At 42.4% G+C, this 15,034-nt stretch overlaps 2 protein-coding genes across 3 annotated transcripts; one reads left to right on the top strand and one right to left on the bottom strand.

The window, feature by feature from the left end:
* Window positions 1-499: 499 nt before the first annotated feature.
* LOC139420184 (protein APCDD1-like) lies at window positions 500-7,917 on the top strand. Its single transcript, XM_071169977.1, has 5 exons — window positions 500-726; window positions 1,053-1,248; window positions 2,839-3,391; window positions 6,147-6,468; window positions 7,423-7,917. Exons 1-5 carry the CDS (start codon window positions 681-683, stop codon window positions 7,878-7,880), a joined length of 1,575 nt encoding a protein of 524 aa, XP_071026078.1. The 5' UTR covers window positions 500-680; the 3' UTR covers window positions 7,881-7,917.
* A 997-nt stretch (window positions 7,918-8,914) lies between these two features.
* LOC139420188 (vesicle-associated membrane protein-associated protein A-like) lies at window positions 8,915-14,397 on the bottom strand. Of its 2 annotated transcripts, none has more exons than XM_071169987.1 (6): window positions 14,220-14,397; window positions 13,123-13,275; window positions 12,576-12,679; window positions 11,819-11,899; window positions 10,059-10,235; window positions 8,915-9,838 (listed from the first exon to the last, which is right to left on the bottom strand). In XM_071169987.1, the coding sequence occupies exons 1-6, from the start codon at window positions 14,275-14,277 to the stop codon at window positions 9,677-9,679; spliced, it is 735 nt and encodes a 244-aa protein (XP_071026088.1). In that variant the 5' UTR covers window positions 14,278-14,397; the 3' UTR covers window positions 8,915-9,676. The 2 variants fall into 2 exon arrangements, with proteins under 2 accessions (XP_071026088.1, XP_071026090.1); XM_071169989.1 differs by lacking the exon at window positions 14,220-14,397 and adding an exon at window positions 13,843-14,101.
* Window positions 14,398-15,034: the final 637 nt, after the last annotated feature.

The following is a 15,034-nucleotide window of genomic DNA, read 5'->3' as shown; positions in this document are numbered from 1 at the left end:
CAGATTTCAATGTAAATAGTGAATGCATTTATGTTGCATTTATATTGCTATAGCCTGATGTAACATTTAGATATTGTATGATGTGTGTGTTGTATCACTGTACAGTGGATTAATGTATGGCAATACCCTGAACATGTATTTATTTGAATGTGTGTGTGCAGACCTAGGTGTTCTTATTCTGTAGTTGGTTATGTTGACTTTGATCATGTTCAGAATATGGTTTGACTCATCGGTTTGTTGGGGGGGGGGGGGGGGGGGCACTGAGTCACAGCACGAGTGCCCTCATACGAAAGAAAACAGGACTTGTTGTGTGCTGTCAACTATGACAAGGACAGACGACAGAGCAAGATGTTCGTCCAATTTAAAAATATTTTTTAGAAGTCGGATAAGAGGAAAAACCTAACAAAATAAATTACAAAGTTGCTCTATGAGTCACATTGAACAACGACGTTATTAGTATATTATGAAATGAACTCGTATCAGGGCATCAAGCCAAGTTTCTGATAATGATTGACATCGAAATGTTCTGCGATGTATTTTATTATTCTGCAATGAACGGTTGGTGATGAAAGGAACAAATGAGAAGAACGGCAACTGATAATGAATAATACTTGTTAATGGACATAGAAGTGGACTTAGCTAATAAATAAAAAAAGGTTTCGTCTCAGTCAAGACTAACAATGTTACTGATACAATGGATTGTCTCTACTGCTGTTCTTTTCAATGGTGAGTTTGGAACATTCAGGTTTAAGTATTTACTAGTGATGTAGCCTAAATATTTTTTATTCCGTATCTATATTGGGCGATAGCCTATAATGTTAATTTATATGTAGCCTACCTATTATTTTGAAAATGTAATTATGAACAACACGTAGTGGATGATTGTTATATTTGAGAATTTAGTAATAGATCTAGCAATGCATGCACTCTATTGCCATGTTTGTATAGTAAACTTTTCATAAATGTGTGGTATGCTACTAAAGCATTTCTAATTTAAAAAAAATCGAACTCATGGAAAAGTTTATAATAACACCACTCTTTCTCCACTCCAGTTATTTGTCATGGCTCTCTACTTCACTCAGACATAAGAGCCAGTGTCGGGACCTTGGGGAGGAAACATGGGCAGCAGCATCAGCACGCTGCTATTGTGGAATTTCAGTGTCAGTACATGTTCAAACATCTCCAAAGTGGAGGCCAGATCTCAGTGCATATGCCACCCAACATCGCAGGCCACTGGGTATCCACCAGGTAATATAATGTGTAACATGCGCAATTAAACTGTTTGTTATGAACCCATATTAAGTACAGCATTGTAAGTCTGTTCTGGACTTGGGGATTGTGAAGAGACCTCTGGTGGCATGTCTTGTGGGGTATATATGGGTGTCCGAGTTTAAACAAACAGCTTGGTGCATTCAGCATGTCAATACTTTTTACAAAAACAGTAGTGATGAAGTCAATCTCTCCTCTACTTTGAGCCATGAGAGATTTACATGCATATTATTAATGTTAGCTCTCCATGTACATTTAAGGGCCAGCTGTGCTGCCCTGTTCTGAGCCAATTGTCCATTTCCTAAGTCCCTCCATGTGGCACTTGATCACACGACTGGACATTAGTCCAGGTGCGATAAAACTAGGGCCTGTAGGACCTGCCTTGTTAATAGTGTTGTTAAGAAGGCAGAGCAGTGCTTTATTTTGGCCAGACTTCTCCCCATCTTAGCTACTGTTGCATCAATGTGTTTTGACCATGACAGTTTACAATCCAGGGTTACTCCAAGCAGTTTAGTCACCTCAACTTGCTCAATTCCAAGATTTAGTGAAGGTTTAGGGTTTAGTGAATGATTTGTCCCAAATACAATGCTTTTAGTTTTGAAATATTTAGGACTAAATTATTTCTTTCCACCCATTCTGAAACTGACTCCAGCTCTTTGTTAAGCAGTGATTTCACTCGCTGTAGTAGCTGACGTGTATACTGTTGAGTCATCCATCCGCATACATAGACACACTGGCTTTACTCATGCCACTTCAAGCCAGTGGCATGTCATTTATTTATTGCCTTACCTCCCTAATCTTACCTCATTTGCACACACTGTATGTAAATGTTTTCTATTGTGTTATTGACTGTACGTTTGTTTATTCCATGTGTAACTCAGTGTTGTTGTTTGTGTCGCATTGCTTTGCTTTATCTTGGCCAGGTCACAGTTGTAAATGAGAACTTGTTCTCGACTGGCCTACCTGGTTAAATAAAGGTGAAAAAAATAAATAATAATTAGTCAAGATTTAAATAATTAAGTGGTCTAGACAGCTACCTGGTTAAATAAAGGTGAAAAAAATAAATAATAATTAGTCAAGATTTAAATAATTAAGTGGTTTAGACAGCTACCTGGTTAAATAAAGGTGAAAAAAAATAATAATAATTAGTCAAGATTTAAATAATTAAGTGGTCTAGACAGCTACCTGGTTAAATAAAGGTGAAAAAAATAAATAATAATTAGTCAAGATTTAAATAATTAAGTGGTCTAGACAGCTGCCCTGGGAAATGGCTGATTCTACCTGGATTATGTTGGAGTGGCTTCCATTAAAGAACACCCTCTGGGTTAAGGTCACTCACTACACGATACAGTATAATAGCTCTGTTCTGTATGTAAGCCTACTTGACACAACAACAGGTTCAGCTTCAGACTTCTTAGTGTAAAGTCTTAGGTGTTGAATCGAACTGGTGCAATTAAAGGTGTGTGTGGGGGGGGGGGGTCGACTCTAGTTACCCACCAGACTCACTGCATAATACCGAAATAACGAATCATTTGACTAAGCCAATTTCATGAATGTTTTCCCCATCAGCTGTGAGGTCAGGCCTGGGTCAGAGTTCATCACCAGGTCCTATCTCTTCCACCACAACCACACCTTCCAGGTCCTCCAGTTCCACTACCGGGACAACCGCTGCTCCTCCCCCACATACACCCTCCACGCCCGGGGCAAGCTGTACCTGCGGCAGGCCTCCTGGGTGGTCCGCGGAGGCACCGAGGCCGACTATCAGCTTCACAGCGTCCAGGTTGTGTTCCACAGCCCAGAGGCAGCCATGGACCTCAGCCAGTGGCTCAAGCCCAGCTGTGGACCTCCATCCCTAGGTAGAGGGGGAAAGTGGGAGCCCTGGGAGCCCCACGTCAGCTATGACCTGTGGAGTGAGGAGGAGCAGGGGAGGGACTGTACCCATAGGCTGGGCTTCACTATGAATGAGCTGCAGCTGGTGCGTGTGGAGCGGCGCCGCCATCATGGTGTCTGGCTCCCTGATGACCACACCGAAGAGCTCTTCCTGGGGGACGTCCACACTGAGCACACCCAGAGGACCCACCACACACCCTCCAGCTACCAGCCGCCACTGCAGAACACCAAGGTCAGACATAGAGATATATAATATATTTTATGCTCTAATCTGTTCTACTATATTTCGATGGTCAGAGTCCCCTTATTATCACTTACATCCCGAGACCCCATGAGAGAGAATCCTTTTCGATTTTTGGGCAGACAGTATCATTTTCGAGTATTTGTGAATCGTGAATCTGTTTGTCAAATCCCTACCAACTGAAAAGTGTTGTGGGTATTAAAGATGACAAACTGTTACAGCAATGAAACCACACATGTACAGTAATTGATGCGTGATATTCCAGGGCTGTGTATTCCTATTTCCTTTCAACAATCACAGTATTGTCTGTATGTTTTTGTACACAACGACAGACACGTTATGTGAAATGGGAGAGAATATGAACTGTGCAAACTGCAAACCCAGCAGTAGAGAAGATCCATGGATTGCAGTGATCATCCGTTGTTTAGTTTTCCACTGGCGCTCTTCAAAGAGAATAGCAAAGAGTGGCGCATTATGCTCTGCTCTGAATTTCTGAATTCCTGCCCTTACTCTGTGGTAGTGTTGGTGCCTGAGGCTGTATCAAGGACCGAGGGATAAAACTGGAGCCGGACCAGAGAGATGGAACCAGGCCTTCAGTTCAGAAGCTCCCTCCTTTCCTCCCACTCACAAAAGGATTCGTCCCTTTATTTTCCAGGCCAGAGAGAAGCTTTTGATTCTTTGCCTTTGGTGGTTGTTTTCATCCCTGCCATCAATCTAGGATGGCAGACCCATGTTAAATGATCTGTTTATTATCTATGCATAGTTACTTTACCCCTACCTACATGTCAGTGGAGGCTCCTTAGAAGAGGAAGTAGAGGACCATCCTCCTAAGTGAATTTCATTAAAACAAAATTAAAAACATTTAAAAAGTTAACCTTTTTAGATAAAACTATACTAAATATAGTCACGTCACCAAATAATTGATTGAAACACACTGTGTTGCAATGAAGGTCTACAGTAGCCTCAACAGCACTCTGTAGGGTAGCACCATGGTGTAGCCGGAGGACAGCTAGCTTCCATCCTCCGTTCTCACCCTCTTCCATAGACTTACACAGTAATTATTACAACTTCTGGAGGACGTCCTCCAACCTATCAGAGCTCTTGCAGCATGAACTGACATGTTGTCCACCCAATCAAAAAATCAGAGAATGAATCTAGTACTGAAAGCATAAGCTACAGCTAGCTAGCACTGCAGTGCATAAAATGTGGTGAGTAATTGACTCAAAGAGAGAGAAAGAAAATAATTGAACAGTTTTCAACAAATTAATTTCTTCAAAAATGAAGGAGAGGCGAGAGAGAGAGATTTTGTGATTTCTTTTCACTTTTAGTTTCACTTACTTAACTAGCAAATGCAGCTGGCTAGTCGAGCCTACTCAAACACCTGGCTCAAACAGGGGGATGCTATGTTAGCTAGCTGGCTATGACTATCCAACATAACACTGGAACTCTTCCAAGTCAAGGTAAGCTTTTTGTTTTATACATTTATTGCCACCGGGGCCCACCGGTGTAACTGCTAAACTGCTTACCGACTATAAACTGTAATGTTACTGCATGATTGTAGTGGGTTTACTAACACGTTAGTTATATTATCTATGTTGACTAGGATGTTACTTTAGCTAATATGGGGACAACGATGTAGGCTGTGTGTAGCGGTTATGACATGGTCACATACAGCTTATGTGTTGTGCATTGAAGTCCACAAATGGAGGGAAAAGGTGAGAGGAGGAGAGTGCATAGAGGTGAGAAGGAATAAAAAGTGGCTGCTATGAAAGTGAACTGTGTTTATGGGTGATCAGGGGTGTATTCATTCCGCCGATTCTGTTGAAAAATGTTTCTTAAACAGAAGCAAACGAAACGGGGATAAATACTTGAATTTGTCCAATAGAAACTATAATTTGCAACTGTTGGAATAGATAAGCTACATGCAGGCAAGAGTGTTCAAGGCGGTATTGAATGTGTCACTGTGTCACCTCAAAATTTTCTCTACAACCTTTCATTCATAGGCTAGGTTGTAGCAACCTCATGATGGGAATAGGGAAAATTTGAGTATCATGTAGTAGCCTAAACCTATCGATGTTACATTGAACTGGGTGAATGGGAATATGAATGACAGTCATCCAATAATGCTGTAATAGAAATAAGGCCATGCTCTTGAAAAAATTAATTGTCAATCATAAACGGCACTGACCGCCACTGCTACATGAACAAATGACCTCGACTAACCTGTACCTCCGCACATTGACTCGGTACCAGAGGCTATTGTTATTTTATTATATTACTTTTTTAGTAAATATTTTCTTTAACTCTATTTTCTCTATTTTCTTAAAACTGGTTAGGGGCTTGTAAAGTAAGCATTTCACTGTAAGGTTTTATTTGTATTGGCAAATAAAATTGTATCTCATTTGCAGTGGTGCCAGGAACACTCCCAAGTAGCATATGAGGAGACAGTCTGCCATGCTTCTCCTTTATTAGCTGGGTGGGTCAGTCAAACAACAGTTTGAATGGCCTCGTTTGTGTTTTTCATCATCATGATTGGTTGTCTGTTGACATTTCAGTGATATGGCCTCGTGATGATATTTATCACCATGCTGTGACTCATTAACCGCTTAGAAATCTGAAATATAGTTCAGACGTTTGTGTTAAACATCCAAATGGGATGCATTCTAACATCTACAGTCTCTTGCAGGTGTGTGAATTTCTTTTGAATCACAATATGAAAACGTAACATTCTGAAACACTATTACAGAACCATGAGCGTACCTGCAGTGTCTGCCGAGTCATTGCTGGGGCGGACGAGCACCATCCTCCCATCCTGCCCTGCGAAGACAACCTGCCCGTCAAACTAGAGGGCCAATGGGTGAGCCAGCGCTGTGAGGTACGCCCTGGGGTCCTCTTCCTGACCCGCCATTTTGTTTTCCACGACCACAACTGCACTTGGGAGGGTCACTACTGGCATTACGCCGACCCAGTGTGCAGACACCCAACGTTCAGCCTGTACGCACAGGGTCACTACAGCCACGGGGTCCTATCCACCAGGGTAATGGGAGGGACAGAGTTTGTCTTCACAGGTAGGTGTTACTGTCACAATAAATCGAAATATACTGAACAAAAATATAAAACAAAACATGCAACAATTTCTAAGATTTTACTGAGTTAGAGTTAAAAACTCAGTCTATTTAAATAAATTCATTAGGTCCTAATCTATGGATTTCACATGAATGGGAATACATATATGCATCTGTTGGTCACAGAATCATAGATAGTGGCTTGTGGTATGTTGTCCCACTCCTCTTCAATGGCTGTGTGAAGTTGCTGGATATTGGTGGGAACTGGAACACGTTGTTGTACACGTCGATCCAGAGCATCAATGGGTGACATGTCTGGTGAGTATGCAGGCCATGGAAAAACGGGGGCATTTTCAGCTTCCAGGAATTGTTTACACATCCTTGCTACATGGGGCCATGCATTAGCATGCTGAAATGTGAGGTGATGGCGGCGGATGAATGGCACGACAATGGGCCTCAGGATCTCGTCACGGTATCTCTGTGCATTTAAATTTCCATCTATAAAATGCAATTGTGTTCGTTGTCCATAGCTTATGCCTGCCCATACCATAATCCCACCGCCACCATGGGGTACTCTGTTCACAACGTTGACATCAGCAAACCACTTGCCCACATGACCCCATACATGTGGTCTGCGGGTTGTGAGGCCAGTTGGATGTACTGCAAAATTCTCTAAAACAACATTGGAGGTGGCTTATGGTAGTAAGCATGCCAATTGCACACCCCTTCAAAACTTGAGACATCTGTGGCATTGTGTTGTGTGACAAAACTGCACATTTTAGAGTGGCATTTTATTGTCCCTAGCACAAGGTGCACCTGTGTAATGAAACATGGGACCAGCCCTTTACATGATGCATTTATATTTTTGTTCAGTGTTTATAAATGATCACAGCTCATGATCATGCCATTATTAGTGTGCATAACAACCAACCTGACTAATTCCCTCTTGGTCTTCAGTGGACCACATGAGGGTTACCCCAATGGACCGGGCCACCACCTCCCTGCTCAACGTCTTCCAGGGCAAGGAGTGCGGGGCGGAGGGCTCATGGCACCAGGGCCTGGAGCAGGATGTCACCCCCACCCATGGCTGTGCTGCCCTGGGCATCCGGCTGCCCCACACTGAGTACGAACTCTTCCGCATAGAGCGAGACTATGCGAAACGCCTCCTTCTCTTCAACGGCCAGAGGCCCACGGATGGCTCCAGCCCTAACCAGCCCCACATGACAGCCACCTCCTACCAGGTTCCCCTGGTGCAGTGTGCAGGGGCTGGCCATGGGCCAGCGGAGTGGAGGGAAACTGACGAGCTCCAAAGACTGTGGAGTAGCTGCTGCAGACACAGAGGTGGCGGCATGGTGGATATGGTTAGACTACTGCTTATTGCTGCTATCTCCGTTCTGCATCTCAGGTCGGAGTAGCTGAATGTTATTGTTGTTGTGGAGCAGCACTTCATTGACTGTGTATTGGACTTTCAGACACTTTGAATACAGCATATGTAATTGCAATGTTGAATTGTTACATTCTATTATTCAGAGTCGTGTTCAGTAGACATCAAAAGAAGAAAACACTTTGACAGGAAGTGAAACTGGGAAGTACTGTACTTGTCCAATAAGTAATGCATTTTTCCTATGGTGTGCCCAACACAACATAAGTTGTCTATGGCCGTGATTCAATCTGACTGTGATTTGTCAACAATGTGCCATTTAAATCAGCGATAGACAGTTTCTACATACATTTTTGGACTTGTAAATGAATTATATATATTTTTTTATTTAACTAGGCAAGAACAAATTCTTATTTACAATGACGGCCTACCCCGGCCAAACCCTAATGAGGCTGGGCTAATTGTGCACCGCCCTATGGGACCCAATCACGGCCAGTTGTGATACAGCCTGGATTCAAACCAGGGTCTGTAGTGATGCCTCTAGCACTGAGGTGCAGTGCCTTAGACCACTGCGCCCCTCAATACACATTGATTCTTGAAGACTATAACTTATAAATGCCTCATGAGCTTAGTTCAACTGTCATACCCAATCAGAACCCAGAAGAACTTTTTTAAACTCCAATATTTGTAAATGTAAACTCTGTATAGCCTCAAAACATGGTTGAAACTATACATTTGATATAAGAGATGGGCGGCGGCTTCGTTATAGATTTAACTGCTGATTGGCCCTAATGACCTATTTGGTAATTTCCAAATGAGCTGACCAATGCAGCGTTTACCATGAATGCAGTCTCCGCAAAGATTGCCTTTAAAAGCTGCGTTGTCGACAAAGCGCAATCAGATTGACTCCTGGCCTGTGGTATCATGTTTCATGCAGCTCACTTCAATGACATTTGCATGTTCAACACAGAGTTTGCGATTTTGGAGTTAACAAAATGGAGGTTATCGAATACAAATGAAGCCTTGCTCTTCCTCAAAGACAAAAGGTAAACAAAGATGACAAGCCACTAGAATGTTAAAGATTTTATTTATTTTTCATCAATGTTAAATACCATGGGACAGGACTGCAAGAACGTAGATATTTTTGCCTCACAAGGGATATAGAATTTGTGTAAAGAAAAAAAAAAATCTAGAAAGAATAGGAATAATAATAAAATTCATTTTTTATAATTGTGTGTTTATGTCAGTAGGGAAAAGGAAAAGTAGGAGTCACCTATATTCCCAGCATACTGTATATTTTCACATAACTCAAGAAAAACCAAGATTAGAAGAATTGAGTGAAAATGAGAATGTTTAGGCAACATGTAGCAGAGTCTTTTGTTTGGAAGGCTATTTCTTCATTCCATTTTCTTAAAATCATTAAAACAGACAAGACACTGAACATTCAAACTCTTATTAAAACCACAGAGAGAGAGAGCTCATTTTTTATTTATTTTTTTGTTTCCGATTTCAACCAAGGTCACAAACCCAGTGCCCCGACTCACCTGTTATCAATGCTCTGACAAATGTACAATTTACATTTTCCCCCCAAAACATCCCTCCCCTGATTCCTCACCCCAAAAAAAGATCAGGAAAAACCCCCAAAAAAGGAGAAAGCTCATTCTTCTGTTTTTCCACGTGTACTAACCATGTGAGATTGTAAAAGGCGAGGCCTGCTTATGATTGGGTACACAGAACATATGTACGTAGGCCGTGAGCTGGCGCTACGGCCAGGCCCTTGGAGACAAACGAGCCCATGCCGGCTCACTTTTCTTTTCTCTCGCTCCACCCCTACAAGACAAACTTCCCTAGGAAGAATCCGATGAAGATGGCTGCTATGACGACCAGTAGCGAGGGAAGGGAACTGGAAGAATGCTGTTTGCTCATCGTGGCGCCCGAGCTGGAGACTATGTTGTCTGACCGGTGGGCCTTCCTCATCCTCAGGCCCTCGTCCTGAGAGGACAAACACAGTAGGTTAGAACCCCAAAGCTTTCCCACATGCCACTGTGACATTATTTATCCCGTTTTCAGGGGCGTAACACCACAGCCATAGGCCAAAGCCAATATCATCTTAACAAGAACATTGTCTTCACAATATGTTTGTATATCGCCAATATATAATACTATTCTAATACCACCTCAATCTTAGACATCACACAACCTATGACCATACCTTGAGTTGTCTGTTCTCGTCTGAGAGTTTGCCCACATCATACTGCAGCCTCTTGCACTCGTCCATCAGTTTCTTTATCTCAGAGTCGTCCACGGACGCGCTGATTGGCTTGGGCGCCGACGTGCCGTCAGCGTTGGAGTTGAGGACGGGGGCAGCTTTGGTTGCATCAACATCATCCTGGAAGCAAGGAAAGTGGAAAAAGGTGGCGAAAAGACAAACGTGAACAAGAGGCTAGTTTCCCTCCTGACATTGCTGTACATTCCAACCACACAAACTCAACACGCTTTAGAGTAGACCAAACTTCATGAAACTGTTAAGCAGATGGAAATTATTTTTTTTATTAAAATAAAAATTGTGTTAATTAGTTTGAAATTAGTATGAAGCGGTAATACGTTTTCATTCAAACTACCATTCTAATTACAACCAGCTACGGCAGGGGAATAATTATTTTGGGTAGATGAGAAGTTATTTCTAAATTATATATATATTAAACAGACCTTTCTCTAAACCACAAATTGATTTCGACAAGAGGAAAAAAAAAAACATTCTGTGCGGCCCTCCATTGAATTTTGAAAGCCTAGTGTGACCCTTCAGCCAAAAGGTTTGCCCACCCCTGGTCTACAGTGAATAAACGACACCTGAACTTCAACTTCCTGTCCTGCCACAAACCTGCCACTCCCTGCCTCGCACTGAGCTGGGTGCTGACATGAACTCTGGGAGGTCGCTGGCGTCGTGGGCTGCCAGGTGGTGCCTGGTTCCCAGGGGGGTGCAGTACTCTCCGGGGGTGAAGGCTGCTCTGTCGCCCAGGTGTCTGGTGCTGAGCTTGGGGGTCTGCTCTGGCCCTGGGGTGATGAGGGGTCTGCCCATGTCCCTACCATGAGTCTCCCTGGTACTACCGCTAGGCTATCGCACGAGGGGGGGCACAAGCAACATGCATGCCAATAGATAATGTATATAGCTTTGGATTGTTAAGTGGTTGCTTGGATTGTAGGGTAGAACATTCGACACTCAATGTATTATAAACGGTTATACACTCTTACTGTGTTGAACAAACAAAACGGACCTATCACATACTAGGAACAAGCGGTGAGTATTTCAGATATGACTTTGGTGAAGTTTGAGGTAGAAATGCTGGTTAGTACAGCAGCTATTTACTTAAAATCATCAGAAATCCATGATATCATTAGCACCCATCAAATGACTGTACCTAGGCAAAGGCAGAGAAAGGAACAACCAACAGTAACAGGGCAAGGAGAGGGAGAGAAATCCAAGTAGAATCTAGGAGAAAATGTGAAAAAGATGCATTGACAGACAACATTGACCTGTGGCCGTGACAACAGTACAACATTGACCTGTGGCCGTGACAACAGTACAACATTGGAGGTATAATATCAAACAATTATAAACTGGGTGGTTTGAGGCCTGAATGCTGATTGGCTGAAAGCTGTGGTATATCAGACCGTATACCAGGGGTATGACAAAACATGTACTTTTAGTGGTCTAATTACGTTGGTAACAAGTTTATAATAGCAATAACGCCCCTCTGGAGTTTGTGATATATGGTCAATATGCCACGGCGAAGGGCTGTGTCCTAGCATTCCACGTTGCGTCGTGCTTAGGAACAGCCCTTAGCCGTGGCATATTGGCCATATATATATATATATATAACACCCCTCGTGCCTTATTGCTTAAATATATGGCAGCTGATAGAATTTCCACTCCTTTGGAAAGTCCAGCCTTTACTACTGTACACTACCTACCATTTTATCGTTGTCAGTGGGCAGTTCGAACACACATCTCAGCTTGGAGTCCATGAAATCATCTGGCGTTGCATCTTTCCACTGTGGAGATTCAACAAGTAGAAGTTGAGATTGACAAGTAGATGATAAGGTGAACAACACGGATCGATCAGTTGATCACAGGGTCCGCTGATGGAATAACAATGAACATGCAATACTGTCAGTTACTTGTCTATAGACATTAGGATGTGGAAATGCTGATATATCTGTGTAATATGCCATTTGCTGCCCTCTGCTGGAGAAATCATAAAAAGCATTTTGAATACAGTACTGCAGGATTCTCCAACTGGCAGACCAAATTATTTTATTTGGCCCACTAAATTCTGAGCGAAAACAAAATACGTTGGGGGGGGGGGGGGGGCGCATAAGACTAAAAATACCAGCAAATCAGCTCCAAGTGATTTTAATTTTGGAAATCTGTTCCAAAGTATTCCCACGCATAAGAGAGATACAGTATGTGATTATATATCAAATGCAAACAAGATTTTAAATCATTATGTTTTAGTGAAATAGTATATCTGTTTGGGCTTCTTGCGGTCAACAGTATACAAATTATTTGGAATTATGATCAAGCCCCCTGACCAGCCACTGAATCTAGTTGATGATCCCTGCAGTACTGAAGCCTGTAAATATTCAAAAGCAGGTTTTCCATTGATGACATAGCTACTAACATAAAGCACAACATGTATTTGGTAGCAATGTGGACAGGAAAACTTACCACTGCATCCATGTCTGTAGCAGTGGATGGTGCAAAGATTGTCTGTACCATGAATTTGTGTTTACTTTTTTCATTGGGGTCATAGTCAAAGGGCTGCAGCATTACTGTTGAGACAGAAGATATGGGGTCAAAACTGGGGTCATGACTATGCATACATATAGGCCTACTGATACATGCATTTGACATTTACATGCCTGATTCGTCTGTACTTGAAGTGGCAGGTAGCCTAGTGGTTAGAGCATTGGACCATTAACCGAAAGGTTGCTAGATCGAATCCCAGAGCTGACAAGGTAAAAATCTGTCGTTCTGCCCCTGAACAAGGCAGTTAACCTACTGTTCCTAGGTCGTCATTGTAAATAAGAATGTGTTCTTAACTGTCTTGCCTAGTTCAATAAAGGTAAAAAAAAACTTTAAAAGTCATACATTTAATTAAAGTGGAAATAGTGACAGGATATAATTTGTTCTTGTTTGATGTTGTTGACAAAAAGGGCTCGTTACATACATTTGGCAACACAGTGAAAAAGGTCTGCAAATACAAAAGTCTTACCAGAGACGGTGACAGTCGCTCCTGACTCAATCATGCCGCTGTTGGGCCTTACACAGTACCGGCGAGGTGCCGTAGTCTTCACTTTGAAGCATACTTTTCGGTCAGAGGGATTTTTGAGCTTGAGGTTTGTGGTCACTACATCTGTGAAGGGACCTGCATTCGAGAGAAAGGAGATGGTGTTGAGGGTCAATGGAGTCACCTGTACAATGCACACAACAGACGCAAATGACAACCAACGTAGACTAGTTACACGTTATGGCAAATGATTTTCTATATAGTAAAATGACCCATTAAAACAGTAGTGTTAACTGTTGGCTAGGCTCAGATAAACATGTAGCTCAAGGCATAAAAACATAGCCAACTATAATGTGAAAATAGCCTACGGTTACACATAGTTAACTACACCTCGTTCTCAATGTGATGAGCACTAGGGATGCGCTCAACAAAATACCATAACAATGCATGAACTATCTGGACACTGTGCAAAGTGTCAATGAGTGGGATAGCTAGCTAGCATATGAGCGGTCAGTCAATCAGCTTCCTTTAGCTAGCTACTATTTCCATATTCAACAACTGCAATTTTAGCCGTGTCACCCTAGCTAGCTAGTTAAATAAATCCGTGAAAATAATAGTATATGTAATGACTGGTCTAGTCAAATCAGAATGTGTTGCTTGTTAGTTGAACCTATCTATCAGGCTAGTTAATGTTATAGTACTTACATGGCCAAACAACCATGTCAGTGACTATTATTTCAGGCTAACGTTAGCTAGCTATCAATGATCCCTGAGTGACTGACAGCAAACTAACGTTACAGTAGTTATCCGTGCCAATGCCACAGTAAGAAGTCAGCTAACTAGGGTCACTAGAGACCATACGCCCTCCGCGGCTGACGATAAATGTTGTGCAGTGATAGCTAGCTAGCTAACTGGGTAGCTAACTGGGTACAGGCCCATAAATCCTCGCTGCCATCTCAAAATGGCGGCGGTAAGCGAGAGGTTTCAGTAGGGTTGTTGAAGCTAACACATCCCCCCCCGGAGTCGGTGACGTTAGCTAGCGTCTACAAGTGGTAGCTAGCCACCGACATTATTCATCTTACCTTTAAATTTGAGATCATACGGCGGTTCAATAACTATGATCTGCTCCAATTTAGACATTGTGTTGTTGAAAACTGTTCCAAGGAGCCGGTGTTCAGAGCCAAAAAACGTGCACACGAGTTACAGTTGTTACGGGAGCGCGCAAAATACACATCACCGCGAAACCCGCGCTCTTCGCCTGAACCAGAGAGCAGATAATTGTATGTACGAGCAACATTAGTATTCTCAAATACATTTGGCCCAATAGAAACGTGTTCCTTTTCAGAGGGTGCCTACAGAGCCAAAATATACAGTTTTCAGAGTTTTATTTAACTTAAAAAAAACCCTAAGCTAATAAATTAACAATGCTGACTAGTCTCAAATGCATGAATGTATATTATGTTTTACATGTGTCGGAAAAACATTACATTGTGTTTTAGGTACGCTTATCCACAACTATAACCATATAATTACAAATAGTGACTAAGACACTACAAACTTCTCCAAGCATGCCAGTAGCCATCAAAGGTGAGCATTTTCCCACTGAAGTCGGCTAAGACGTCGAATGGAGAGGACAACAGGCATTCAGACGAGCTTCCCTGACATGGTTTCTGACAGTTTGTGCAGAAATTCTTCCCGTTGTGCAAACCCACAGTTTCATCAGCTGCCAGGGTGGCTGGTCTCAGATGAGCCCTCAGGTCAAGAAGCCAGGACCGGTCTGCGGTTGTGAGACCAGTTGGAAGTACTGCCAAATTCTCAAAACAACGTTGGAGGTGGCTTATGGTAGAGAAATTGACATTAGATTGTTTGGCAACAGCTCTGGTAGACATTCCTGCAG

This window comes from Oncorhynchus clarkii, chromosome 11 (assembly GCF_045791955.1).
Source record: "Oncorhynchus clarkii lewisi isolate Uvic-CL-2024 chromosome 11, UVic_Ocla_1.0, whole genome shotgun sequence".
In the NCBI taxonomy this organism is placed as follows: Eukaryota; Metazoa; Chordata; class Actinopteri; order Salmoniformes; family Salmonidae; genus Oncorhynchus; species Oncorhynchus clarkii.
Note: the sequence above shows the minus strand (reverse complement) of the source record. Positions and strands in the feature narration are given on the sequence as shown.

What these genes read in the sequence shown, in the direction of transcription:
- LOC139420184 (XM_071169977.1), top strand. Translation starts at nt 681, where the DNA reads ATGTTACTGATACAATGGATTGTCTCTACTGCTGTTCTTTTCAATG. An exon ending in TACTGCTGTTCTTTTCAATG is followed by an intron (nt 727 to 1,052) that starts GTGAGTTTGGAA and finishes TCTCCACTCCAG; the next exon opens with TTATTTGTCATGGCTCTCTA. An exon ending in GACAGAGTTTGTCTTCACAG is followed by an intron (nt 6,469 to 7,422) that starts GTAGGTGTTACT and finishes CTTGGTCTTCAG; the next exon opens with TGGACCACATGAGGGTTACC.
- LOC139420188 (XM_071169987.1), bottom strand. Translation starts at nt 14,277, where the DNA reads ATGTCTAAATTGGAGCAGATCATAGTTATTGAACCGCCGTATGATCTC. An exon ending in GTATGATCTCAAATTTAAAG is followed by an intron (nt 13,276 to 14,219) that starts GTAAGATGAATA and finishes TCTCGAATGCAG; the next exon opens with GTCCCTTCACAGATGTAGTG. An exon ending in AGCGACTGTCACCGTCTCTG is followed by an intron (nt 12,680 to 13,122) that starts GTAAGACTTTTG and finishes CTGTCTCAACAG; the next exon opens with TAATGCTGCAGCCCTTTGAC.